This window comes from Nomia melanderi, chromosome 12 (genome assembly GCF_051020985.1).
Source record: "Nomia melanderi isolate GNS246 chromosome 12, iyNomMela1, whole genome shotgun sequence".
NCBI lineage: Eukaryota > Metazoa > Arthropoda > Insecta > Hymenoptera > Halictidae > Nomia > Nomia melanderi.
In genome coordinates, this window is record NC_135010.1 from 9,235,724 (window position 1) to 9,262,929 (window position 27,206).

General features: G+C 45.6%; 1 protein-coding gene across 22 annotated transcripts in view; it reads right to left on the minus strand.

Moving 5' to 3' along the window:
* Positions 1 to 82: 82 nt before the first annotated feature.
* Rim (Rab3 interacting molecule) overlaps positions 83 to 27,206 on the minus strand; it is a 94,718-nt gene continuing 67,594 nt past the window's right edge. For 17 of the 22 annotated variants that reach the window (XR_012999851.1, XR_012999854.1, XR_012999850.1 and 14 more), the window contains 10 exons: positions 26,889 to 27,055; positions 26,608 to 26,780; positions 26,051 to 26,288; positions 21,498 to 24,706; positions 20,520 to 20,699; positions 14,900 to 15,098; positions 10,609 to 10,823; positions 10,008 to 10,147; positions 8,570 to 9,505; positions 83 to 6,667 (listed from right to left, as the gene is read on the minus strand). Coding sequence is in view for 1 of the 22 variants with exons in the window: in XM_076372768.1 (XP_076228883.1) it covers positions 6,665 to 6,667; positions 9,371 to 9,505; positions 10,008 to 10,147; positions 10,609 to 10,823; positions 14,900 to 15,098; positions 20,520 to 20,699; positions 21,498 to 24,706; positions 26,051 to 26,288; positions 26,608 to 26,780; positions 26,889 to 27,055 (4,659 nt within the window). In the remaining 21 variants the exon portion in view is untranslated. Of the gene's footprint in view, positions 6,668 to 8,569; positions 9,506 to 10,007; positions 10,148 to 10,608; positions 10,824 to 14,899; positions 15,099 to 18,320; positions 18,500 to 20,517; positions 20,700 to 21,497; positions 24,707 to 26,050; positions 26,289 to 26,607; positions 26,781 to 26,888; positions 27,056 to 27,206 lie in introns of all 22 variants that reach the window. The other 5 variants (XR_012999849.1, XR_012999855.1, XR_012999845.1 and 2 more) reach the window with 5 other exon arrangements.

A 27,206-nucleotide genomic window follows, 5' to 3' on the forward strand; every position in this document is an offset into this window, starting at 1 on the left:
CTGTTCGTCCCAGAGCGTGTACGCGTGTCGGTCAGTGGATCGTGCGTGTCGTGAAAGGTGGCTGCGATTGAAATGCGACGAGATCATTGAATCACTTTATTGTCACACGCCATGACTGGCATCGGGGGTATCTTTTATCAGATATATTATACTGGATACAGTCACTAACGCTTTTTATATTAATCGTTCCGTGCAGATCCCGCCGTGAACTCCTCGACCCCTCTAACAGAACACCGCGCGCAAACCGCGACCGCCCTAGACATCGTTTCCTTTGATCGTCAACATCGTTTGGGAATTTGTTCGATTTCACGCCGAGGATCCACAAAAGCTATCCCGACGATCCTGGACCACGTTCACCGATCCTCCCCAAGAGAAAATCGGGGGAAAAGAAGCAAATATATAAATGTATTTATAGAAAAACCGAGAAGACACAAGAGAAATCGTCGACGGAGTCCGCGGCCGAGTTCTCTTGCACACCCACGGAACGTCGTCTAATCGTACTGTTTTTTTGTTTTTTTGTTTCTTTTTCATTTTGTTTAAATTCTTTTTCGCCATTGTATTTTGTCGTTCCTTCTCTCTTTCTCTCCCGCTCACTCGCTCCCTCCCTTTCGCACGCGCACTCTCCCTTTCTCTCGTTCCTCATCCAGCCTGTTCAACGATTTTCAACATAAAAAGGACACGACTTCCCCTCATCGTTCCGTCCACACGCTCTCACCGAGCACACTCTCTCTCTCTCTCTCTCACACACACACACACACACACACACACACACACACACAACGACAAAATGAAAAATTCGGACACAATTTCACCGTTGCGCGCCGCTGAAAACCCACCAGACGCTCGTGTCCAGGTTCGAACGGAACTTTCCACCCCGAATGGCGTACCGTGAAACTCACTGAGCGTTCGTGTGATCTTACGATCGATCCCGAGCCGTCTAAAACAGACGAACGAAACGTCTCGGTACTTCCGTTCATTGACGAGAAGAGGAATTAAATGGAGCTTGATATCTCAATAAACGTTTCTCTTGTACGTAGAAGCACTTTGTTAACATTTTTATTTATGCGTTACCTGGACAATTAACAGATTAATAAAAAAACACTAAATAAATACTGTGTTTCGCATATCTTCGGAATAACGATGGTTATACTCGTTCGGAAGCGCAAGAACCCTTTCGCTTCTGTGAACACCGCGTACGAGAGATTTTAAAAGGTATCGGTTCCAGAGAAATCTCACAGTGAAATGACCGTCGGGATATTAACAGCGATTAACGGGAGTTCAGAACGATCGTTGGAATAATTGTTGTTAAAACAAGTATGCAGAATGATTTAAGAAAGACAAGATATACATGAGAGAAGCCTGGACGATCAAAAAATCGGACGAAGTCGATCAGTCGGTCGAGCGCAAAATTACAGGAACACTCATTACGTCGGATCGCCTGTTAAGTGTGATTAATGAGTTTCATCGCGAAGAAAACCTCTGACAGTATCCTTCCGTCTGCATCCCTCTCTTTCTCTCCCGTCGTCTCTCATCCCCCTTTCTCTCCCGCTCGTTCACTGTCCATTTTCCCGCAGTCATTCGGTCCCTCGCACACCCTATTATCAGTAATCGTAAAACCTAAATTGGCTCTCTAAATTTGACAAAAGTGGTACCCCTTGGCTCTCAGATCCCTCGCATCCCGGTGCAAATTCGAATTCAGGTTTTCCATTTTCTTCCGCGCTCCACTTCGTTCCCACAACCGACCCGTTGTACATTTCTCCTTCTCTTTCTACTCCCGCGCCCCCAATCCCTATGTTTCCTCGATTTGTGAATGTCCTCGAAAGTATTATATTCATTTTCATTTTTGTTCTATGTCGCGCTCACTCCGCCCCTCTTCCCGTCTTTCGTTTTACGTTTTAATTATTAAGTATATAGGTACAAAGTCGGATATTAATTTGTTCGCTTCTTATTTTTTTTTTTAATCTTCTTCTTACCCCTTCCTCTTCTTTTTTTTCGTAGTTAATGCTATTCTTGTATGTATAAGTGTATATATATATACATATATATATACATATATATATATATGTAGAGAGTGAGATGTATGTATATATATGTATGTATATACATACATATACATATATATATATTTATATGTGATTCACGATGCGTGTTCGATCCTAAGATTGAGCATGCCTATGTACAGATGGGCATGGCAAGAAAGTGTGTGATGAATGAAAAATCAACGTCACCTTGATTCTCTTCGCGTTTCAGTTTGGATTTATCGTCACCCCACCCCCAACCCGGAATTCAATGGAAAAGATCGATACGATGGTTGCGTCGTTGTTCGGCTTAGAAAAAGCTCTGATCTACGGAGAAAATATAAACGAGATCCCTAGATATCGCTACTCGAATTATTACACAGGATTATTTGGAAATTTTTATCAACTTTCTCTCTCTCCCTCTCTTTCGCTCTTCCTCTCTCTCTCCCTCTCTTTCGCTCTTTCTCTCTCTCTCCCTCTCTTTCTCTCCCTTTCGCTCTTTCTCTCTCTCTCTCTCTCTCTCTCTTTCTCTCCCTTTCTCTCTCCCACTTTCTCGCTCACTTTCACGACAACGTTTGGTTCAATATTTACACAGTTGCACCTTTGCACAGTTTACACGAATTTGTTTGATCGTTCCCGAGCGATTCGAACGGACTCGTTCCTGCCTCGAGATATATGTATACATATATATATAGATATTTACAGTGTCGTACGAAAACTGGAACTGCGAAGAAAATTAAGGCTGAAATCAGATTGAGTCTGGCCTCGAACGAAAACTCGATAAAAACGTTCCACGTCTATCGCTCTTTTGTCGCACGGTTTACACCGGTATTCGAGCAGTTACTCGCCAGCGATTTTCTTACGAGCGATAAGGGAAAAAGAGGACGATACAGCGATGTTCCTTTTACATAGGCAATGTCACAACGTACGAACATTTTCCAAGTTTCCATCGGGAAACGACGACGAGCGTTAAATTCGTATGTATAACGTTACAGAAAAGAGTTCGGAAAAGAGTAAAATCCTTGTCTACCTTACATTCTTCGCAGGTTTCTCGTCTCAGAGAGAATCTCTGGCCAGTAACCGCACGTATTTTCGTCAAGCTTCTGTGTTCGTCGCGTGTGGTATCGATATATCTCTCGAAAGATCTCTAGCGAAACTTCCTACGTGAATTTCACCGACGTTTCCCCGATAGCTTCACGGAATCCCGCCTCTCGTTCGTCGATATACAAGTATAAAAAAGCAAACCCGCCCTCCCGCAACTCCTGGAATTTCCTTAAGACCGGCTACCAAGTTACGAAAGTCCTACGTCTGTACAGGATATGCGGTACTTTTACATTGTTAAGCGTTAACAGTACGCGGCCACCGCGGGCTCCCGCGCGATTCATCGTGGGGGGGCACATTTACACGTTGGAAATGAAACCGGGATTCGCCTCGATTTGCCGCGAACAGAATCTACAAGCTGAAATACATGTTCCTTTGGAAAAGAGGAATTTGTTCCGAGAACCTCGTAATTACATCTGATCGAAGGAACGGCGAGTATATAAAAAACATCCAGGATCGAATCGAACCACGCGGAGAGGCCCGATTGGCCGCGAGTAACCGGCGAATTTACAAACTGAACGTTGTGTTACATGATTCGTAGTCTTGTATATATGTATATATATATTTTTTACGCATTTTCTTTTCTTCCTTTAATCGAGCGTTATCCGCTAGTACAGAGAGATATATTCATCGTGTTCGGTTAATTACGTTGCCACTCTCCCAAGAGCCTACTGATTACAAAGTCATGCACTTGCAAAATTTGTTTCGTTTTACTTAGAAATCGTCTTACAATTAGCAAATTGTCCTTCGTTTCCTCGTGTGTACGCGTGGGTGTAGGTATGTGTATACGTATATTCATTTTTTTTTGTTCACGAGTAAAAAAGCTTCGTTTCTCTTCGCTCATCCATCCTGCCGCACGTTTTAAATCAAGCACGTTACAGATATGATAAGATATCGCCACCCACCCCTCCGCCCCTCTCTCTTCTCATACACTTCACGGTAATAATAATCGATCGATCTGCCCGATTCACCGAACGTTTCCACGCTGTTCAATGCTCCTCGCGACGTATTAATAAAAGCGTTGTTGTTGCATACATGTTGATTATATATGAAGAGTATAAAATATTGCGAGAGAACAAGCGTGGAGATTAATGTGAAATTGAAGAAGACGAATACGAATGACGTATGACATAATTAGAAATCGAAGATCGGTAAACGAGTGAAAATTATGAGATGAAAGAAAGGTAGAATAAAATGAAATAAAGGAGTGCGAGGGCGAGTTTCAGCGGGTGACAAGCGACGTCCATTAAATCTACCCCGAATTCAGCTCATCGGTCCCTTTTCAGCGAGTTTACCGGTCGAAAACGGAGAATGAGTGAAGACGATCGAGAATCCAGGTATTCGGTACATCCTCGAATTCGTTGACAATAATCTTGAAAATCCATGAATCCATTCAGAATTTTCCTTTAAACATTTTCAAACATTCGGCGAATAGTGAAACTATGAAGCAACTATGAAACAACGGTAACAACCAAGTGGACATTAAAACGTAAATGTTCGAACGAATAAACTGCTTATACATTGTCTTCCGTATTTATCAGCGTACAATCGACTTCGATCATTTCATTGTTCCCTCTTCCATCGTCGTGTATACGTGTCCCCTGTATGTAGTATGTACCCCTACACCATCCGGAATTTTTCAACTAGAAACGCTTTCGCGCGCGGTCTTTTCATCTGTTTTGCAAGCACAATCAGCGACGAAAAGAAAAAAGGAGAAAAATATATGTGTATATATATATACATATCGTACACGATTCAATCAAGTGTTTAATCGCTACACGTAACCGCGTACAGGTGCATGCTCATCGAGTGACCAGACGGATTTGCACAGACGAAGATCGAACACATAACATCAGAATTAAGAGATATAAAATTCGATTGTGAAATATACATGGCGCGCCGGTTACTCTCATTCTCTCTCTGTCTCTCTCTTTCATTCTCTCTCGCACAAGCGCAATCACATTTACACGTTCCCTCTCTCATTCTCTCTCACATTCTCTTACTCTCTGTTCACATATTCGCATTTGACAGCATCGAACATTTTATTCGTCTCTCTCACTCTCTCTCTCATTCTCTCTTGCTTTCTCTCACTCTCTCTCGCTTTCTGGCTCACTCTCTCTCTCACTCCCTCTCACTCTCTCTTGCTTTTTTCACTCTCTCTTTCTCTCTCTCTCTCTCTCTCTCTCTCTCTCTCTCTCTCTCTCTCACACATACACACACACGCTCACTCGATTTCTCTCTCTCTCTCTGTTCATTTCAAAGGATTATAACATCAGCAGTGTGGTACTCGTACCCGCGGTCTCTCTCGTTCGCTGCGCGAGTCAAATGTGGGCGGTTCGTTCAAGTGAAATATATACATATACCTTCTTATATACGTATGTATACATATATATATATGTCACGTTACAAAAAAAACGAGCGTTCATTTAAAGTCGAGTGCAAGTATCGAGAATAATTAAAGGTTCCCCTAGAGTTGTACACACGGCTGTTCCTCGTCCACCGTCACGCACCTATACACACCGTGGTCGACGATCGGAAATAAAGCCTAAACAGAATCACAATATACGACAGTCGATAAATCGTTCAACGCGTCAACCCCCCCCCCCCCCAACCCCCCCACCCTCGGCCCCGTCCGTTGCTTCAATTTTTAAACGCAATTTTTCTCTCGCTCGCAGAACAGTTGACACGGCTACTTTTAAACGTTCAACAACAATTCGCTAATTCACGATATACGTTCGACGGTTGGCGCCGTTGCCGCGCGACTTCCGGTGGCGTGGCTCGAATTCACCTGGTAAATCGGTATCGACTCGGGCAAAATTTCTCCCTTTCCGGTTCATTTTGTTTTTCCATCGATCGCAGCTAGTAAAAATCGATAAAGATTCGAAGCGTGAATCGAAGACGCGCGGCAACATGGCGACCGAGAACGCGACGGTCAAGGCAATTGTTCATTTAAACACCTGCGCGCAATACGTATCGCGAATTCATATATATATGTGTATATATATACATATATATATATATATATATTTATATGCATATATAATTACGTTTATATATATACACATACGTATATGTATATACATATAAATTATATATATATAATTATATATATAATTGTTTTTAATATTTACAATAATATAATATACGCTTCGACGATGACATGTTCCTTGGCTAAAAACTTCGACGAAATAGTTCGCAGGTTTATCGTTCGTTTCTCTTCTATTTTCTCGTGTATCATCGCCGATGAAAATTGTTCACTTGGTAGCCTGGCACAGCTCGAGTGTCCTAGATTTATGTACAAATTACGTTTGCTCGAACGTCCCTGTTCGTCGTGAATCTCGTGATAATAATTCGTTCTTGGAGTTTGGCTCGCGACCAATCTCACTGAACTTCCGGGAACAACTTCACCACTTCACTGGGTTCACCGGGTCCCGTGACGCCCGGGGATGGACACGCGTTGTCCCACACCTGCACGTCACGCCTTTCTCACTGCACACCACGTTGGAGTTCGCATCGATCTCGCATCGAGTGCCGCTGTATTGGTTTCACTGGAAAGAGAACGGAGAAGCGTTACGGTTAGATGGGACGGTTCGTTCAACCCGTGTCACGTGCGCACATAGAAACACATCTTAGAAGAGGAACAATGAAAAGTAAATATACCTGAAATCAGACCTGGCCAGCTTTTCACGAATCTTTTAATATCTTTCTTTAATCCTATTTAATTCGTTAATGTTTCAAGTAAGTGAAAGATCAAATACAACTGTGTTACAATTTACGTTTTAACCTGTGTTCACGTGTAATGTAGCGACCGTCGAGATGAAAGGTAAAAAGATACAGTAAAATTATTCACATTCGAAGCCAAATGAAAAATATACTATGGAATTATAGTTCACTTGCAGTTTAGTTATTTCTTAACCCTGACCACGATGTGACTTTGAGTCACATTTAAACTTTTCACTTAAATTCTTTGATTATTTCTATATACATTTCTATAAACTAAAACAATAACATATTAATCAATCCTTTTATCCTCATAAGTGACTGAGAGTCACATCGTGGTATGATTCGTTATAAGGACACGTGGTATGATTAGGGTTGAATTCAATTCTTCCGAAAAAGGAACATTTTTTCTGCGACTGGGTTTCCTAGAATTTCATTGGGGAGAGTTCTCCGGCCAAGCCTGCAGGTAACTACAAACAGGGACAGATGTTGCAGCTTCCGTGTCATGGTGTGTCTGAGATATTCGGGTATCGCTGTCTCCTGTGGGTCGTGTAACATCGAAGAGCTTGAACAAAGGACTCCGTTTGCATCGCACGGACTTACCTTCTGATTCTATTCGAATGGAAACGTGAAAAAAATGTAGGTACATCTAATGTGTGGAATCGGAATACATTGTAACAGCTTCTCGCGTTTCGTTGTGGACGAGATGAAAGGATTCAGCGAGAAGAAGGCGTGGCGTTGTTGGTGCAGACTCGAACAGGTGAACAGAGAGCGCAACGAAGCAACATCAGGGCGTTTAACAAGTTAAAAAGAGAAAGGTGAACGAGAAAAGATTTACGGGACGACATCGAGAGCTCATACAAAAGAGACAGAGAATAAGAATACGGAAGTATTTGATACAGATTCAAAGAGACAGGTGCGCAGAGAGGCACACAGAGGTTTTGCTGGACAGGAAGAGTTTTGCCACTGAGACACAGAGATTTTTTGCAAGGCAACATCAGTATGTAAAAACGTAGACAAAAGGGGAAACATATGTCTGTAGATTTCACGCGGATAAACAATTGAAACGTTTCACTTCCTGCTTTAAGAACCGACGAATCCTAGATTGCACATTTAAACTTTTTACTATATACCCAATTGTTCAAAATCTAATACAGGTTTGTACAGACTATTTTACTGAAGCCCTCGTTAAATTCTTGTCATTCGATTTCAGATTTCTACAAATTCATTTACTATACATATGTAAAAGCTTAACTTGAATTTTATAATTTGAAATTTCATGAATATTTTAATATAGAAATATTCATACATAATATTTCTTAAATATTGTAATATAGAAATATTCATAGATAATATTTCATAAATATTGTAATATATAAATATTCATAGATAATATTTCATAAATATTGTAATATAGAAATATTCATACATAATATTTCTTAAATATTATAATATAGAAGTATTCATAAATATATAAACGCTATTTCGTAAATATATTCGCGATTATCTTAATTTCTACTTAAAAGAGGTTAAAAACGGAAAGATAATTTCATCTTTCGAGAAAATTGGATCGTCAACGGCAGGTTCGGAATCGCAATTAACTGAATTGCATTGAAATCGCGGCGGAAGAGTTGTCAGATCCAGCGGAAATTCGACAGATTCGAATTATCCGCGTGAAATCGCAGAAGCCAAAACAGTTTAACGAACGATGCCTAGATCTCGGTGCGTACCTAAAGCTATCTGGCGATTCGGGAACATGGCCGCTATGTTCTACATCTAGTCTACATACAGACTAGTGGCTCATCTGATATGCCGTACATGATATGTGATGTGCTAGTGGTGTTTTCTAGAAAGACATGTCCTCTCGTACGACCTTTCACACTTTTCCCATTCTCGCGGTCACCTTGCAAATAAAACACACTTTTCTTGTCTCGTCCAACAGCGCGACCGCGCGTGCCAGATTCCGACGCGCACCGCTAAACGATCGACCCCCGGGTAATACTGCTATCCGATTTTTTTTATGGTAAACAATGCTGAACAATCATTGGCAAGGGACAATTCTCTTTCTTTCTTTCTTTTTCTGTTTGTTATTTTTTCTTTTTTTTTTGGTCATTTCTTTCTTTTCTTTTCTTTTCTCATCGGTAAACGACAAAGACTTGATGGGGGATTTCTGGAACGGACACGGATCGCGGAAAACTCGAACGTTTAGAACTTACTGTTACGTTTCTTAAGATGACGCTAGAAAGAATTCGTTTGTTTCCTTATGCAGATTAATAAATATATAGGGGATAATATTCTGTTAATCTGAAAACGAACGAGAATCTCATAATAATCAAGGCTGAACATCGATCGTTCCTGTCGGATGTCTCTTTTTCTTTCTTTATATCTCGATATATTGGAAAAGCGAAATCTTTGGTAGGACTCGTTTACGCGTAAAGAGAGATACTTGAACGTTTTGCTTAAGTCTTATAGGAGTCTAGGGACGTGGCCGAGGATCGACGGGACAAAGCTTGGGATGGAGGTCTACTGACCAGGGATATGTTGCCGAACAGCTTGTACCACCCGAACACCATCTCATTCAGGTTCAGTTCGTCCAACACGATCTGCGCGATACCCATGCACACTTTTTTCCCTTCTAATCGGCCGTAATCTCCCCACACTGCCACCTGGAATAGAAACAGAACAATGTCCTTTTCATTTCAGTGTAAACATTGCGAAACGTAAATGCTGATTGCATTAGACACAAAAATACTATAATATCTTAAAACAAATTTTAAGACATGCTGAACAGCTTGGATTTATTTACACCCCTAGTATAATTTCCAGCGTAACAGTTTTCTCGTAAAGCACACAACAAATTTTTGTATTAGATACAAAAATACTATAATATTTCAAAACAAATTTTGAGACATGCTGAACAGCTTGGATTTATTTGCACCCCTAGTATAATTTCCAGCGTAACAGTTTTCTCGTAAAGCACACAACAAATTTTTTTATTAGATACAAAAATACTATAATATTTCAAAACAAATTTTGAGACATGCTGAACAGCTTGGATTTATTTACACCCCTAGTATAATTTCCAGCGTAACAGTTTTCTCGTAAAGCGCGCAATAAATGAAACGAAAGAGAAAAGAATTTGATTAATACACTTTTATGAACACGCACCTGCAGTATGCAACCCTGACAGTTTTCCCTGAAGGTCAACGGCTGCTGGTAGAACGGGTCCAACGTTTTCCTGGCCGTTGACGTTTTCACTTTCGCGATGCACTTCTTCCCATTGACCAGGTAGACTTTCACGTAGGGTGCTACGGTTTTGTCACACGTTACACGGTTAACAGTGATTAAATCATGGGAACAATAAAGCCCGAGCAGAGCTGAAGGGACGTGTAACACGCTCGATTCTAACTCTTCAGTTCTGCACGGCACGAAAACGTATTCACGCTGTCTTAGCTTTCGCCAAAAGATTTCGTCATCCTTACGGCGAAGGTAACTGCCGGAAACAGCTTAAGCTACTACAGATTTCCAGGCCAAACTCCTTCCTAACCGTTGACAGCCCTTCACATCAAAAGCTAAGACGAGCTGAACACAACTTAACCCTTTTACGATCAGCAATCTTTAGGAAGTGTACTTCCCAGACTCTCGTAGGAAGAATTCTTAAACTGATTCGCCGCGGTAGAATAACAATAAACAGGAAAGACAAACCGAAGGACGATCATCCGGCTCGGACCTAAGATCGCTAGGAACGAAAGCCTAACCGTATGCACACCTGGTATCGCTTTGCTGCCCTGTTTCGGTTTCAGATCTCTGGCACGTATCACCTCCACTTCAAGGTAGCCCTTCTTCTGCGTGAGCGAGAGCTGAATCGCGCCCAGACACCGTGCACCGAGTGCCTGTCGTCCGACCACTTGCCCGGGGCCGAGATCTTCGATGAAGTCTCTCAGCTGGCCGGTTTCGCCTGCCATTCGCAGACTCGGAGACCAACTGCAGTTCCCAAAATCACACGTTTCAATAACGCAACGTCAGCGCACTCGAGATCGGGAAACAGGGGATGAGGGAGACGGTAGGCTGAAGGTCTGGTCGAGGGGTTAGAAGGTCGGGACGGCGGTGGTGTACGGGAAAAATCTTCGTAAAACGAGAAAACGAAAAATAATAGACTGCTCTCCGTGGAAGAACGCAGAAACGCATTCCCGGAGGGTGGGTGGGGGGGGGGCGGGAACCGAACTCATCGTGAAATGAGTAAAACAGAAAAAAGAAAAGAAACACCGATCAATGAACTACCCTTCTCGATCGTGATCGATTCACTGTCACATTCACTTGAGCTCCCCCCCTGTCCAGAGATCGGTATTCATCGGTCGGGAAACGGCAAAAAAGAGAAACACGGAAAGAGATCGATTGTAGGTGAACGTTCCGCAGGAGCGAGGGACCGTAACTCTCGCAAGCCTTCGACGGGTGTGTGCGGATATACACAGAGAGAGAATCGCACACCTTCGTTTATCATTGTTTCCTTATTTTTATACTTTTCTCTTTTTTCTTTTTTTTTTTCTTTTGATACTTTAGAATCTTTCTTTTCGCAGACAAGAAGAACTCACGCTGCAAAGTGTGTCGGTGTGGTGGCGAGTATAAATAAATATATATATATATATAAATATATACATACGAGAATATATATATATTTATATAAACAGTGTGTCACAGAGAGAATATTCGTAAGGTTTTTTGGAGACACAGCAGGCGGTCCGGTTTACCGGCATGCAGATCATTCTACGGCGCAAGTACCAAAAAGGGTGGCTCAACGGTAATCAATCCCGAACCCGCTCGACGATCCACCCGATTTCTCCCAACGCCGGGTTCGAGGCTTGATTACCGTTGACTCGGCTAACACTATACTTCTACTACGTACGCATGCGTTATCCTTAAATAATCATCGATACGCGGCGTATCGATCTTTAAAAGCACTTACGTTCTTGGTTTACCTTTCTCGTCGGCGCTACCCTCGTCGGACTCACCCCCATGGATTGGCGCGCTAAAAATCGAGGGACCGGGGAATTATCCGCTTCCTCGGGAGTCTCGCGACTATCACCCAGGATTTGTTCTTTTGTTTTTTTTTTCGAAAAGGGAGTCGCGGGGGAAGGTTACGAGAACGGGATCACTACTTGAATCGAGTCGATCAAACGACACGTTCGAACCGATCGTTAATATTTGATCGACTCGAGGCGCACTCGTGGGTATACGGGTACATTCATCTACCTACGGTATATATATATGTATGTATATGCATATAAATATGTGTACACGTATATACGGTTACATGTGAAAGTTTCCCTGGTACTTTCTCATCTTTTATCTTTTTTTTTTTTGGTATTCCAGAGGCAAAGGTAGATCTATAAATATAAATGGCAGTATAGACACAGGATTAAGTACACGTGGTTACACATTTAAGAGTGAATAAAGAAAGGGGAACCTTGGAATCGGTGGACTCCTTACAGTGAACCGCCCCCTGACGCGTTGGATAAGAATAAATGATATTTGCAGATGATAGCAACACACATATACAGCGTATTATATATATATAAACATTCTGTACTGATCGTTGCGTTTGTGTGTATATATATATAATACGGACAGAGACAATAGGGTGTGTGTAACTTTTCAGTGAGATACATAGAGAGAACGGGTGCTTCGGAATTTGTAAAATCATCGCGGCGAGATCATTCAGCCAAGCAGCAAGCCAAGACGACGATCAAAAAACACCGACGAAATGGTACAGATAGGCAGCAGAACGCGACAGAACATCGAGAATCACATCGAATCGAAGTACACGTATACTCAATATATATATATAAATATTCGTGTATATTTATACATATTTCTACATATACGAACTGAACGAAACAAAGAGAAAGAAGAGAAGAAGGAAACGGAAGAAGGGGGGATCGCGAAATGGCGAATAGAATCGGGCGGGGAAATAAAGAGATAAAGAAAAAGGAGAAAGAAAAACGAGGAAAAAACGAAGAACGATGCGGCGTGGCGTACTGTCTTGTGTGTTTTGCAGCATTTCGTACACGGCGTTCGCGAGAGAAATCTCTCCCTCGCGGTTTGCTTCTTCTCCGTGTGGCTACGAAACCCGACGGAATTTTTTTTCTCGCGGGAGCGGGGCGGGAAAGGCTCGGAGGGGGGAACAAAAGAGAAGAAACGGCACGACGATGAAATGATACAAGAGGATTCGTGTACGAAAATGCGGACGGGAGTGCGGGGGTGGAGGGATGGGGGGCTCGGTTGGAGATAATAGAGCGGGAGGGACAAAAAAAAAGAGAGAGAGAGAAACGAAAAGAAAGACAGGAGGGACGAAGCGTGAATGAGCAAGACAATGTACATTAAATGCATACACATCGACTCAATCGCACATGTTCAGAGACAAAACGATCCACGGTTTCACTTTCGCGGTCTCCTGGTGCATGAACAGCGAAAACTTTCTCACGGAGGGCGGACTTTCGCTTTGGATCGGTGGGTAAAGAGAGGGAGGATGTAAAAGGATGGAGGGATGGTGGTAGAAGTGGGAGACAGAGAAGAAGGCAGAAGAGAGAAGAAAGGGAAAGAGGAAGTCGAAAGAGAGAGAAGAGTGAAAAGAGGATAGGAAGAGAAAATACGAAAGAGAAAGAGAGAGAAAAAGAGAGAGAGACAGAGGGAGAGAGAAAAAGAGAGAAGGACGAGGGAAAGGTGGATGAAGGGTGAGAAAGGGAGGACTTCGGAGCGAAAAGTGGAGTTGACAGCAGGGTCAGCCCATTTTTCTAAATTAGTTGTTTAATTGCGAAGTTTCGGGGGCGGCGACTTCGGCCGTGGAATTTAAGCCCCGTCGGGCTACTATTTTATCCTCTCGCCGGGAATAATTGATCAACACCGTCTGCGAGCATCGTTCGTCCCGATATTTTATTCAACGAGCAACGTATCCACCCCCTTAACGGCGTGCCGGGGCGCAACGAAAGAAGATGTACCCTGAATATCTTGCATATCACTCATCTCCCAAGCAAACGCATTGCACGAAAATCTCATTCCTCGCTTCTTTCATCCCCAAACTCACAAACGTGTGTCACGCTGATACACAGAACACGAAAATTCAAATACTCTAAAGAAAAAAAAAGGAACACGAATGCTCATACCACAACTACGATCTACAACCACTGTCAGCCCCGAACAAGATTTCCACATTCTGCCGGTCCCATCGTTCGTCGAACGTCATTCGACGCTACCGACAACGAAGGAGCGGTGAGAGTTAAAAGGGTAGTAGCTGCCGATCTAAGAAATTCTCTGCTTCGCACAGAGCTACCCTGCTGAGATATCGGGGAACAGTTTTGAAGACAGAAATAGATACAGAACGAGATAGAGAGAGACAGAGAGAGAGAGAGAGAGAGAGAGAGAGAGAGAGAGAGAGAGAGAGAGAGAGAGAGAGAGAGAGAGAGAGAGAGAGAGAGAGAGAGAGAGAGAGAGAGAGAGAGAGAGAGAGAGAGAAGTGTGAGAGAGCGAGAGAGAGCGAGAGAGAGAGAGAAAGTGTGAGAGAGCGAGAGAGAGAAGAGAAGAAAAAGAAGAAAATAAAGAGACAAAGAGGGAGAGAGAGAGAGAGAGACAGAGAGACAGAGAGACAGAGAGACAGAGAGACAGAAAGACAGATAGAAAGAGCGACAGAGAGGCAGGGAGAGAAGAGAAAGAATAGAGAGAAAGAGAGAGAAGAGAGAGAAGAGAGAGAAGAGAAAGAATAGAGAGACAGAGAGAGAGAAAGAGAATAGAGAGAATAGAGAGATTAGAGAGACAGAGACAAAGAGAGACAGAGAGAGAATAGAGAGAATAGAGAGATTAGAGAGACAAAGACAGAGAGAGAATAGAGAGATTAGAGAGACAAAGACAGAGAGAGAATAAAGAGATTAGAGAGACAAAGACAGAGAGAGAATAGAGAGACAGAGAGTAATGCAGAAAAGGGAGAAGTCTGGAAGAGACAGAGCAAGGGAGTCTCGCAGTCCCGGTTGGCAGAATCGGTTGTCGGTGGTTTGTTTGCCACTACTTACGAGCTTCCTTCGGAACTAGAGATCGAGTTGAGACTCCCGGCTGTGTCACTGGCCGCCGATCCCGATTGTTTCCCTTCAAAGCGCTGATACGGCAGAATCTCTTCGGACCGTTGTATGGTACTCGGCGTGCTGTTCCGTTTCCGGCTCGATAAACCGGCGCGTGGCTCCGCGCCGCCACTTCCGGCGTAGATCCCGCACTCTGCGTTGTAAACCAAACAAGAAACAACCGCTAAACCATAATCTTTCTTTGTCTTTTTGTTTTGTTCAATGTCTGTTTGGGCTGAGAAGTGGTAGATCCCCGCATCGGCGTCCGCCGCAGCCCATTTTTCTCTCTATCATCCAGCTCTCTCCGGTTGGTTTGCCGTGCCGTCTGTATTTTCGACTGAACACGACTTCCTCTCTCTTTCTCTCTCTCTCTCTCTTTCTCTCTTTCTCTCTCTCTTTCTCTCTCTCTCTCTCTCTCTCTCTCTCTCTCTCTCTCTCTCTCTCTCTCTTTCTTTCCCTCTCTCCCTCTCTCTTCCAACACACGCACGCACTTCTCCCAACTGCTCCTTCCTCTAAACGATTAACACTTTCTCTCTCCCTCTTTCCTCGCCTTCCCAACTTCTCCCTTTCTCTCGTGCTCGGTCGCCGGACGAGAGAAAGAGGAGCACACCTTGAACCACGTGAACGCAGATTCGGCTGAGAGAATGATCGTAGATGATGATTGAGACAGGTCAAACGGAAAGCAGACGCAATTCGGTGGACAATTAGGGCGGCGCGTGTCGGAGGACACGTCGACGGTATCGGAACCGTCGAGATTCTCTCGTCGACATTTAGGATAATTCTGTGTATGGGTAAAGGGGGGAACCTGCAAAAGAATCTTCTCGATCGTTACACACTCTTTCGTACTCTTTCCTCGATCGATACGGCCGGTGATCTCGTCCCTCGTCCCCTAGACTTGTCATCGGCCCGTCGACTTCTTTGTCCGTCTACCGGCCGCGCGCACCTGTAATCAGAAGCTCGCCGGCAAAGCAATCGAACACCTTCGAATAATGTTAATAACAAGCGTCGCGTCGCTCGCGTGTCCGCGGGACTAGCGAACGGCTGTCGCTCTGCGACTTCAATCATCTGTCGTGTCGACGAGTTCGGACCGGTTCGTATGCGTGTACGTCTATGTATGCATGTATATGTGTGTATGTACGTGTGCTCGTTTCGGTGTGCACGTTTGTGTACGTGTTCGAAGAATCGCGGCACATCCCGAGGGTACATCCATATATAGTTTTAAAGCTCTCCTTCACGCGCTCGTTCCGGACGCGTGATATCCGTAGCGCCGTCCGAACGAGCGCGGAGAGGACATCTCCACAGGCAGAATGTACAAGACACAGTGTCAGTGTGTATGTGTCTGCGCGTGTGTCTGCGTGTTCGTGTGCTACATTCAACGAATTTGTTTGCTTGGTAATTGTAAACGTAAATATCGAGACATACATACATATACATACATATACATACATACATATATATGTATATAGATGCATATATATGTACATATATGTATATGTATGTATGTACATATATTTAATGTAGATGTAGATATATACGTGTATGTATGAATATATAGAAACGTATGCGCAATATAAGAACACTGCAACGCTTGAAGACATCGATGAACGAAAAGCCGTAAACAGGAGACGGGGATGGAGTTTAATTTCACCGATCGAATGATCGAACGTTTAATCTCAGGTTTAACTTGTATCCGTTTCTACACGTTTCTCCGTCCCCGCCTCCAAGCACGTATCAACAGCTGCCTTCTAAAGATATAATAAATAATTAACATAATTGACGAGAATCGGGCGTGGTCAGACGATCGTTTTACCTACCTACTGCACGATCCACGAGGATTGACAGTCGACCACACCGCGACTCGTCGCCGAAATTCCAAAGAGAAGCTGTACAGAACAGAGACAGACACCGCGGCGCGACGTGTTTCGGCGGCGCGGCGGTTGCTAGCGCGCCGCGACGACACTATTCTACAGCCACGAACAGGACACAGCCGGTCTAAATCGCTTGCGTTAAACTAATATACCTAAGATTCTTGAGCCGCAGATCGCTAGGAACGATGTTAGAGGAGCGACTCCTTGGTCAACGAGTCGTTTGTTAAGCCTTTGATCGCTGATATCGATTCCGGACCACCGGTCAGCGTTCAACGATAGCGTGACGGTGTAGAGGTTGAAACTTTATAGAATTTTATACCAGTTTTGAGTATTTCTCGTGCAACGAAAGTGTTGATTACGAAATTATTGAGACTGTATTACAGATTTATATGGTTTAAGCGAATTAAGTTTCCTTGAAAGAAATATAATTTTGTAATTCGAAGCTATCTTTTATCGCAGTTTCAACGGAACTGATGAAAATCCATTGAGAATCTGCACTGAAATCGAAATCAAAGTTTCGTTTCCACATAACCCAGGTTTCCATAAGAATCCCCTAACTACTGATCGGCAATGACTCGCCATCCCGGATTACCTCGATCAGCTTATCAAAGGATTAACACATAATTCTTCATTAACACGGTTCGGAGATCGATCTTCGCCCGGCCCGACGAACACTGTGTTTCGTCGGAGCCCGAACAGCTCAGGAAACTCGTGCAAACGTTCCTCTAATGATCACGCATCGCTACTACGCAGAAAACAGTCTCTACGATCTAGCGCAACGGGAGACGAGCAGAGGATCCACTCGTGACTATAACGGGAGCAGAATCGAAAGTACACAACCAACCCGTCCGTCCGAGCAACCCCAATTCGCGAACAGATCGGACGAAACGATTCTCGAAGAATAGTCACGTGGATCTCTCTCTCTGTCCCCGGTCTAAAGCACAACTTCTTCTAAAAGAGTCAATGTGCTGTGTGTCTCGTTGTTGTTGGTAATCGTAAGTGTCTCTGGCTGATCACGCCGCTGTCTCGTTCTTCTTGCCAGAACCTCTCACTCCCTCTCTCTTCCTTTTTCTCCCCCTTTCTCACCCTCAGTCACTCTCTCGAAAACTTGTACTCACATTTCGCCGAAGGCTTGAAACGATAATCCCCGCGGCGGAATACGGTTCGACGTCCTCTCGACCGGTGAGAATCGAGAGCGAATCGCGATTACGGTTACTAGAACATCGCTGGAAGGAATTTAGAAGAATCTTTCCTCTCTTCGGACAAGAAAACAAAAGAGGAACGAGTAGAAAAATTCTTAGAGGCGACGTAAACGTATCAGTATTCGGGTGTTTCCGTTGGTCGACGTTGATCGCTCCCGCGCGAACGTTTCTTTTTTCTTTTTAGGGGATGAAACCGAAAGAAAAAGAAATGCAGGTGGGGTATAGGGGCAGGAAGAAGAAGAAGAAGAAGAAGAAGAAGAAGAAGAAGAAGAAGAAGAAGGGTGTTAATTTGCTGGGTGTTCGGACCTGTCCCCGTCGCCGCTACCCTCGCCGTCGCTGCTCGCGGAGCTCGGCTGACGTCCGCTCCTCCCGCTGGCAGTGTCCTCCGGCAACACCTCCTCGCTCCTATGAACTGTAAAGGAGGACTTGCCCTTCTTCCCGAATCCTAGCCTCCGTTTTCGTCCTTCGTCGCCCACGCATGTACCACCAACAGACGCACGTGGTATGTTATGTTTTTTGCGTGAGGTGATCACAGTAGTAGTAGTAGAGTAGTAGTAGTAGTAGTAGTAGTAGTAGTAGTAGTAGTAGTAGAGTAGTAGTATTTTTTTCGTGGTTGTTTTGTGATTGTAGCAAGTAGTAGTGGTAGCAGTAGTAAAAGTAGTAGAAGTAGAAGTAGCGGTGATGTTTAAAGTAGCAGATGTTGGTATTCGCAGGCAGAGTAGTTGACAGTGTTGTTTTTCGTGTGTACACAGCATACGGAGTTGTACGAGTATGTAGTTGAGTGTGTTGTCGCCCTCAGTGAAGTGGTGTGTTGTCGTTGTTGGTGAGTGTGTGCGTAGTTTCAGATTTGATTTTTTTCATTTTTTTTTTTTTGTTTTGGTTTCGTTCGTTTGGTTTTTTTTTCGGTTCTCAAGTAACAGCGGTGATCGTTCCCCAGCGTGTTCGATCGATTCGTTTTCGATCGGTCGGGGGGTGGGGGTGATCCGCGCCGAGTGTTGTCCCGTGACACGATCGCGCGAGCGACGATTTTTGCCCCGCCACGATGAGAAATCGTGCAGGTGGGTGCAGATCGATGACACGTGAATGGTTGGTCCCCAGCGTCGAGAGATGGTTGGTTGGTAGAAGTAAAGTGTGAATTGTGTTCATGTCGAAGAGAGGCGGACAGAGATGAGGAGGGATGGCGGAGAAAACAAGAATAACGATTAGAATGTACATACTATCCCCGTTTACTGGGTTTTTTGGTTTCTTTTTTTTTTGGCTTTTTCTAGTTCTTTTTTTTTTGCCTTTTGCCTCCTACACGGTGTGCTCTTGGTTGCGCGCCCTCGCTCGGTAGCAAGAGGATCCTCGAATTTTTACTTTTTTGTCGTAGAACTCTTTCGCTCTCTTTCACACACTCTTTCTCACCTTTTTTCTTAGTTTCTACGTTTCCCGATGATACAACCGGTATACGTTCCTCGCGACACAAGTTTTCGTCATTTTCCGGAGAAAATGGTTCCACGTAACGAGAGCACACCGCGAGTCTACTCACTAAATGGTACTAGACTATTGACTACGCTAATTTTCGAGTGACTATTCATAGGTATACATGTATAGGGTGAATCGACGAGATTATTATGTCCGACTAAATCGTTACTTGTTCACTCGATTAAGAAATGTTTCTATCTTGAACGTATCCGGTGCAAGAGGCTGGAATGAATGCTGTCTGTTCCTTTCGTGTCGTGCCTTTTTCAAGATATCAAAGTGACGTGAAGTGTTTTATACAGACGAAAGTATGGTTATATTAAGAAAATGCAGTGTCACTTTGATATCTCGGGAACAATGCAACGAGAAGTAATGAAGTGCACTTGCTTGAGTCATCGTGAATGGAGTATATTTTACGATTAATTTTTTGACCGAACGAATAAGTAACGAGTTGTTTCACATGGAACTTCTCGTTGATTCATCCTGTATACAGAGTGTCCCAATAACCATTGTACGCCAAGAAAAAGGTGCTTCCTTGCAGAAGAAATAAATGAAATTGTAAAAGTAGCACGGAAACCCTAGTTTCCTAAATAAAAATCATTTTCAACGTTTCGCGATTCGCAAAATTTCAATCGAACCTCTCGATACAATCTATGCAACAGAATCTTCGATTCTTAACAATAGAATAGAATTTCGATAATCGTTTCTTTCCGAATACTAAATCTCACTCGCAAGAACTCTATTTCACAATTTCAATTTATTGTCGCCGGAAGTTGACCAGTTTCTAGCAGTGACATTAATTACGGGACGCTCCGCGTGAATTAGAAAGAGACTGAGAGACTAAAGTCCGATGTAAAGAAAAGAAGACTGAGAGCAAATGTAGCCTAGATCTATTCGGAGAGAATAGTAATGACGCGTGATACACGGTTCGCCCGAGGACGAGTCTCTCGCTGAATTTCCGCGGATCAGAGAACCGAATTGCCGCGGCACGCGACGTCTATTCACGTGAAACCGGAAGAAACGGCTAGTGTGACGATGTGTTACCTGTGGCGGACAGCTGGCTGGTGCTGCTGCTCTTCTTCCCGAGACCGGACTGATACTGCGTGGTGCTGCCGCCGCCGCCGCTGCTTCCGCTTCCGCTCTTACTGCCCGGCGAGCTCTTACGACCCCTCCTCGAGGAGTCCTCGACGTTCAAACCGATCGCCGTGTCGCTCAAGCTACCGTCTGTTGAAGACAAGTCACGTGAACCAGCTGACAACAAGTTCATTGCGAAATTAACGAAAAGAAACGGAACAGGAAGGAGTTTCTAGGTGGACAGACTTTCGGTTGTTCTGAAACTAGGGAAAGAACAGAGATTGTTAGTAATCGTTTATCACAGGAACGAATGTAACGAGTTAAAAAATATAATGTAATCAAAAATATAAATAGTAAATTTGAAGAAAATATAATATTGGTTACAAGAGAAGGACTTCAATACAGTTCTTTGTTCAGTGGTTTGAGGAAAGAGTTAAAGACTCGTTGAAATCGAAGTTGGATAACAGAGGTCCTTCCCTTGTTATTGGTATACCTGTTGATATCTTGAAAATTGGTACAGCTATACATCAGCGTGTAAAAGTTGTTCATTAGATAGATACTTTGGTTTACATTTGGAAAGCGATATCGAAAAGGAGTTTTAACAAAATAACTTTTGCACGCAACTGTGGGAGTCCTACGACTCTATCTAGTTTCAACTAAACACAGCAATCTCCACGAGAAAGCTTCTTTTCCGGTGCATCGGCTAGCTTTCTCGCGAGGTCGGAAGAAACTAGAATTCAGACGACATCGCGAGGAAGCGAAATAACCAACAGAATACTCTGAAATCGCTCGATTGCACTTTCACGGAGATAAACGTCACTCTGTTGCGCTTTCGCGGGGAATAACCGATAGCTCTCTCGCGAGGATCAACTAGTAGCTTTCTGAACACACAAACTACAACGAGAAAGCATCATGATCGAGCAGCGAAGGTCGCGGCGGTAGACTCACCGACTTTCTCGTCCTGTGGCGCGTCGGTGTTGCTGAGGCTTCTGGCGAACTGGCTCCGTTTCCCGTGCTCGTCGGCCTCGTTCTCGGCCCCCTGTCCTCTGGACGCCTTCTCGTACGATCCGGACTGGCCGGTGTACTCGCTGCTTTCGGGCATGGAGGAGGATCGGCGATGATCGTCGCCGCGCGCATCGTCGCCGGCGGTTTCGTGTTGGCCGTCCGTGCCGGTTTTTTTCCGCGAGCGGCGCCGCACGGACGACGACGGTGAGAACGACGTCGACGACGACGTGGCGGCGTTGGTGGTGGTGGTGGTGGTAGTGGCGGCCGCCGGGGTCGCACGATCGTGATGATGGTGGTGGTGGTTGTTGTCGCGCGGCGACGTTTTCGTGTTTCGTGAGGTGGTGGTGGTGGTATCGTGGTGATCGACGGCCCGTGGGTGGTAGTTTTTAGCAGTGTCGGAGGTAGCGGTTTGGGAATCAAAGAGACTTGAATTAGCGTTACCGGGGCGGGGTGCTCGGTTACGGGGCCTACGCGGATCGCACGGGCCAAATCCGCAGTTCTCGCTGCACTGGCTCTCGCTCTCCATCGAGTACTCGTAGTACTCGAGGGTGTCGCTGATCGCTACGTTCCTCTTACTACCCTGCTGCTGATGCTGTTGGACACCAGCGACGCCGCTCGCCTGCGACGGCTGGGCTTGCTGCTGCGGCTGTAGCTGTTCCTGCTGTTGCTGCCTCCTCTCGAGGAGCTCGAGGTCCCTAGCCTCCGGGCAGCTGCTGTTACGCCTACGGTACCTATACCGAGACTCTAACGACGCCCTCCTCTCCTCGGCCCTCCGCGACGGACCGTACCTACCTAACTCCGCTAACTCGCGACACTCCGGGCAGCTACTCTTACGCCTAACGCGGTACGCGCGCAACGACTCCGACCTAGCCAGCTCGCAAGTCTCCGGGTCGCAAATCTGTCCGTCACCGTAGTCGTACCTCGCGTCCGCGTAACCGTCACGTTCCGTCTCGTAGTACCTGGCTCTTTCGCTAACTATCATACCGGTGTCGTTCCTCTGACGGAAGCAGTCCGCGCACACGACCGTCTCCATCGAACCGAACTCTTCGTCCGAGTCTAGGATGAAATTCGTGCTCCTCTCCTCGTCTTTCCTGCGATCGTAATACCGTAGGTCTCTAGCTTCCGGGCAGCTGCTGTTCCTTTTGCGACGATACAAGCGCTTCGCTCTCTCCGCTCTCTCGGAGGAACTCAGTTCCTCGTCCGAACGGAGCACCGGCGAAGACTCCGCTCGCTGAAGCATCATTCGTTTGCTCTCGGTGAAACTGGGTACCGTTAGAGTATCTTTGCCACTACCGTCCCTGTACGGTTGGAGGTTCTCGTAGACCACTGTGCCGGTTTCTCGGCTACCTCTTCGACTTCTCCTTCGTCTACGTCGCGGCAATGTTTCCTGGTAATGATCCGTTCGCATCTCTGGACCGCTGTGCGCTTGATAGTCGTACTCCTCCGCGGAACGATAGTCGCAGTACCCGTCCACGATGTAGTCATTCTCTACATACTGCGACGTTCTCTTCTTCCTCGTGCTGGTCCTTCTTCTTTCCGCTCTTCTGTCATAGTAATCATCGTCGTACATCTGATCCATGTCTACAATGTGGTCGCGACCGGTCTGATTGTCATCGTACGCGTACAAACGCTGATCGTAATCCTCGATCTTCCCTCTGTCAACGAAACCCTCGTCGTACTCGATGTCCCAGTCGTAACCGTCGTACCCGTTCTCCAAGTAAGACTCTCCGCTGCTCTTCGTCCTCCTGCGACCAACTGTCCTCCTTTGATCCTCGTACTGATCCAGATCAGAGCTGACTACATCGCGGCCGTAATTCTCCGCGGACAAAGCTTCGTCGATGCTGCAGTATATATGATCACCGGTAGGGTCACAGATATCGTCATCCAAATTCTTCGTCCGTTTCTCCGAGATGTCGCTGGCGAAGGTCGGGTCATGATCGTGAAACGTTGAGTCGATGTACTTCCGTTTCGCCGGATCCTCTCTTCCAAGAATGCTCCTCAGACCGACCTGGTCGTCGCTGCTGAAGACACTCTCGCCGAAAAGATCGTACCAATAGTCCTTGGTCGCTAATCGCGGCATGTAGCCCTCGTTGTTACAAACGAACTGTCTGTTGTACCGGTAGAAGGGCTTATGCTCCTTCATCATGTAGTCGTAGTTCTTCTCCCTATCCATCAAGCTATTCGGCATCTTGTCGTCGCCGTTCGAGTCCAAATACGATTTACTCTGGTCGCCCAGCGCGGGGATCTTATCGCCGTATCCGTCGCTGATCGACAAGTTCTTCTTCAGCTTCCTTCTCGCGGTGCGCATACTGTCGTCGCTGAATATGTTCCCGGATATGTTGTCGTACTCGAAACTCTTCGCGCGCCGCGACAACAGTCCCCCGCCTATCCCGAAACCGTAACGGTCGTCGCAGCTGTCGTGGAGAACGTCGTAATCGAAGCTCCTAGCCTTCGCGAACAAGAACGACCTACGCGGGCGCAAGCTAACGTCTAAGTTCCTAATGCCGGCGTCGTCCGTCAGGTCGTGCGTCGCGCCGCCGACCATCCCGGCTCCGATCCCGGCTCCGACGCAGCCCCCGATCCCGCTTCTCGCGAAAGTCGAAGCGGCGAATTGGTGCCTAGATCTCGCGGCACGTCCCGCGGCACGGTCCTGCCAGCTGCGGGATCGTCTACGCGTCCCGTTACTACTTTCCGTGAAGAGATACGGCGACGCGTACCTGCCGCGGAACTTCTCGATGAGGCGATCGTTGAAGTCGACCCGCAGACAATCCTCCACGTATATCTCCGGTATACGTTTCTTGGAGGTGCCGGTCAGCTCCTCCGGCTTGAGCATGTAACCCTCGGAGACGCTGTACTCGCTGGTCTCCGGGCTGTAATATCTCAGCATGTTCTCGTCGACGGTCTGCGACCTCGTGAACGGCGTACGCATCTTTCTGTACAACGAGCGCACCACTGCGGACTTGCTCCGTACGAGGGGATGCGGGGTGGGATTGTGCTTGCTTGGGTTGTTGCTCCTGGGCTTGGTGGGATTGTTGTTCGGACAGTGACATTCGCTGCAGGGTACCCTAAGTCTGTGCCTGCGCCTATTGCGCCTAGGGGGCAGGGGCATAGGGGATATGACACCGGGTATTAAAACGTTTTTAACTGTCGGTCTGCAAACAATGTTTTTCATATAGAGTTTTTAACGGATCTTCGGTCACATAAAAGTTGCTTTGTATTTTTTTTTTTGTTTTGTTTTGTTCTATATACTTTAATTCAATTGATTTTCTCATTTCTGTTCTCTAATCAGCCCATTCTTCACATATGTATACATATATATATATTATAGATCAATGTGTGTATATATTTGTCTTTGATTCTTATTTTTTTTTTATTATCTTTACTTGTTCATTTTTTTTTTGAGGCTATTCCCAAGATTGCAAAAGTGACTCTACTTGCGCGTCCGCGATCGATCGAACGCGTTCTCTTTTTGCTCTTTTCCGTTCCTCTTTGATCTAGTTCTTTTTTCGGTTTCTGCGATTTTGCCTGGTTGTCATTCTAGTTTTTCGCTGCGCGCGTGCATTACGCGCGCACGGAGGACTCGAAAGATTTGGCCTGCGAATTTTGTGCATTTGTCACTCGCCGAACAAATCGAGAGAATGCAGGTTGCTCGTTTCTTTTTCTTACATATATTATTTTTTTCTTTTTTTTTTTTGCTTTTTGTTTTCGGTGGACAAAAAGTGCGACGACTGATTCGAAGTACTATGCAAACGGTGATCGTAAGACACGCATAACATAACATTCGGTGAGACGGTGTGTTTAAAACGTAGGTAACACCTAGCCGTTCGACCAACGCCACGCACTAATCCCTGCACTGTTAGAATGGGACAGCATTAAATGGACATTGACACGGTGCAACAAGGAGGTGCGAGAATTCTAGTACGCTAAAAGACCAAAAGTATCCAGAAACCGCGAATGATCAGGCGCGAGACAGGATCTGGGAGCCTATCAAGCTGGTGACGTGGGAATTCGATGAGAGAGAGAGAGAGAGAGAGACAGCGAGAAAAAGAGAGAGCGAGAGTGGTGCAGCTACGGGGTGACATTTCATTCGGCAATGTCCATTTAATTCAGGGATTATCGTCGATTGAGAAGGTAAGCCATCAAGTGTTCCATTCCGTGCGCAGTTACAAACATGGTCGTTTTGTCCGGCGTGAGGGGATAACAACGATCGAACATCTGTGAATACTCGTGATTTGCTTTTCAGGGCGGTGAGACAAAAGGAAACGGCAAATTATACAAACGGAGGGGAAAGGATGGCGAACAGATATGCGGATAAAGAGACGCGTGTCACGTAGAGAAAATGGTACAATGGATGGCTGTCTCCTCTAAAGGGATCGTTTCTTCTCTATGGAACTTGTATTTGCTTTGTACACTGATATATCATCGAATAATGCAAAGGTCATCGAGAGACTCGAAATTATTAGAGAATAATTCTGTTTGCATCGAGCTATACTCACATTAGTCCCCTGGAGGCACGTGGTCGTTCCGATTGCGTACTGAAGGCACTACTCGTCACGGAGGCTACGCTCTCCATATCGGAGTCACCGTGATCACCGAGTACGTCTTTCTCGGGGCTCAAGTGTCCCCTACGCGTGCTGTGCATTCGGTAGGGATAGCCGTGCTGCAGCGGCAACGGATCGTGGCCCACCGAGGGCAGATCCGAGTCCGACTGACCGCTACAGTGTCTTTCCCAACCTGGAGAAATTACAGAGATTTCCATTTACTACGAAGTACACCTACTGTGAATACAGTCTTGTCTATTCGTAGACGTGGAACATAGATCTACTTCCTCCTCTAATTAATTATTCAAGATAATCAATTCCAAAGGAAGTCATAAAGTGAAACACTATTTGATTGTCTTCTATAGATCTATAAATTCAGTACAGAATATCAGAAAATTAAACGAAGGAGGTAACAGAAGATAAAGAAAAGCACATTGTAGGCTTTGCGAATCATTCTAGTTCCTCTGTATGCTCATAAGTGCACAGACACTGGAATCTCTTGGTGCGCTCACCTCCCATGCCCGCGCTATACGCCGTGTGCACCTGTCTGCTATGGTGCCTCATGAATCTAGCCCTCTCTTCGAGGTCCTGGTCCATCCTGTCCTTCTGCGGTGCCGGTATCATCGGCAGCTGTCGTTTCTTCGGCGAGCCGGTAGGAGTGGCTGTCGCCGACCTCGAGGCGAACCTGGAAACGGTGGAAAAACGATGAGCGCGACGACCCCTTCCGACGTTTCGATTCCTCGCGGAAAGCAAGGGCTGGCCGTGGTAGATTGGCCGCGGCGATAGCTCGTACCTGGTCGATACGTAGCCGTGCGAATAGGGCATGGATCTGTGTTCCGGCGGAGACAGGGAGCGATGACCGGTGGGACTCTGAGACCTGCCACGGTACCGGATGCTCGACGGGTCCATCGGCGCCGCGCTCTGCGACCTGTGCCCCATCATTCCTCGGTGAATATCGTCCTGGGAATTACAGAAACTTAGCCAAATACCGTTCCCAGCTCCCAAGACAATGCAGTATCAATTAACCCGTTCACCGGTGACGGTATTCATGACTCGGACAATTGATTCGGCTGATAAGGTACCCCCGAGACCTTTTTCGCGTGGCGAACAC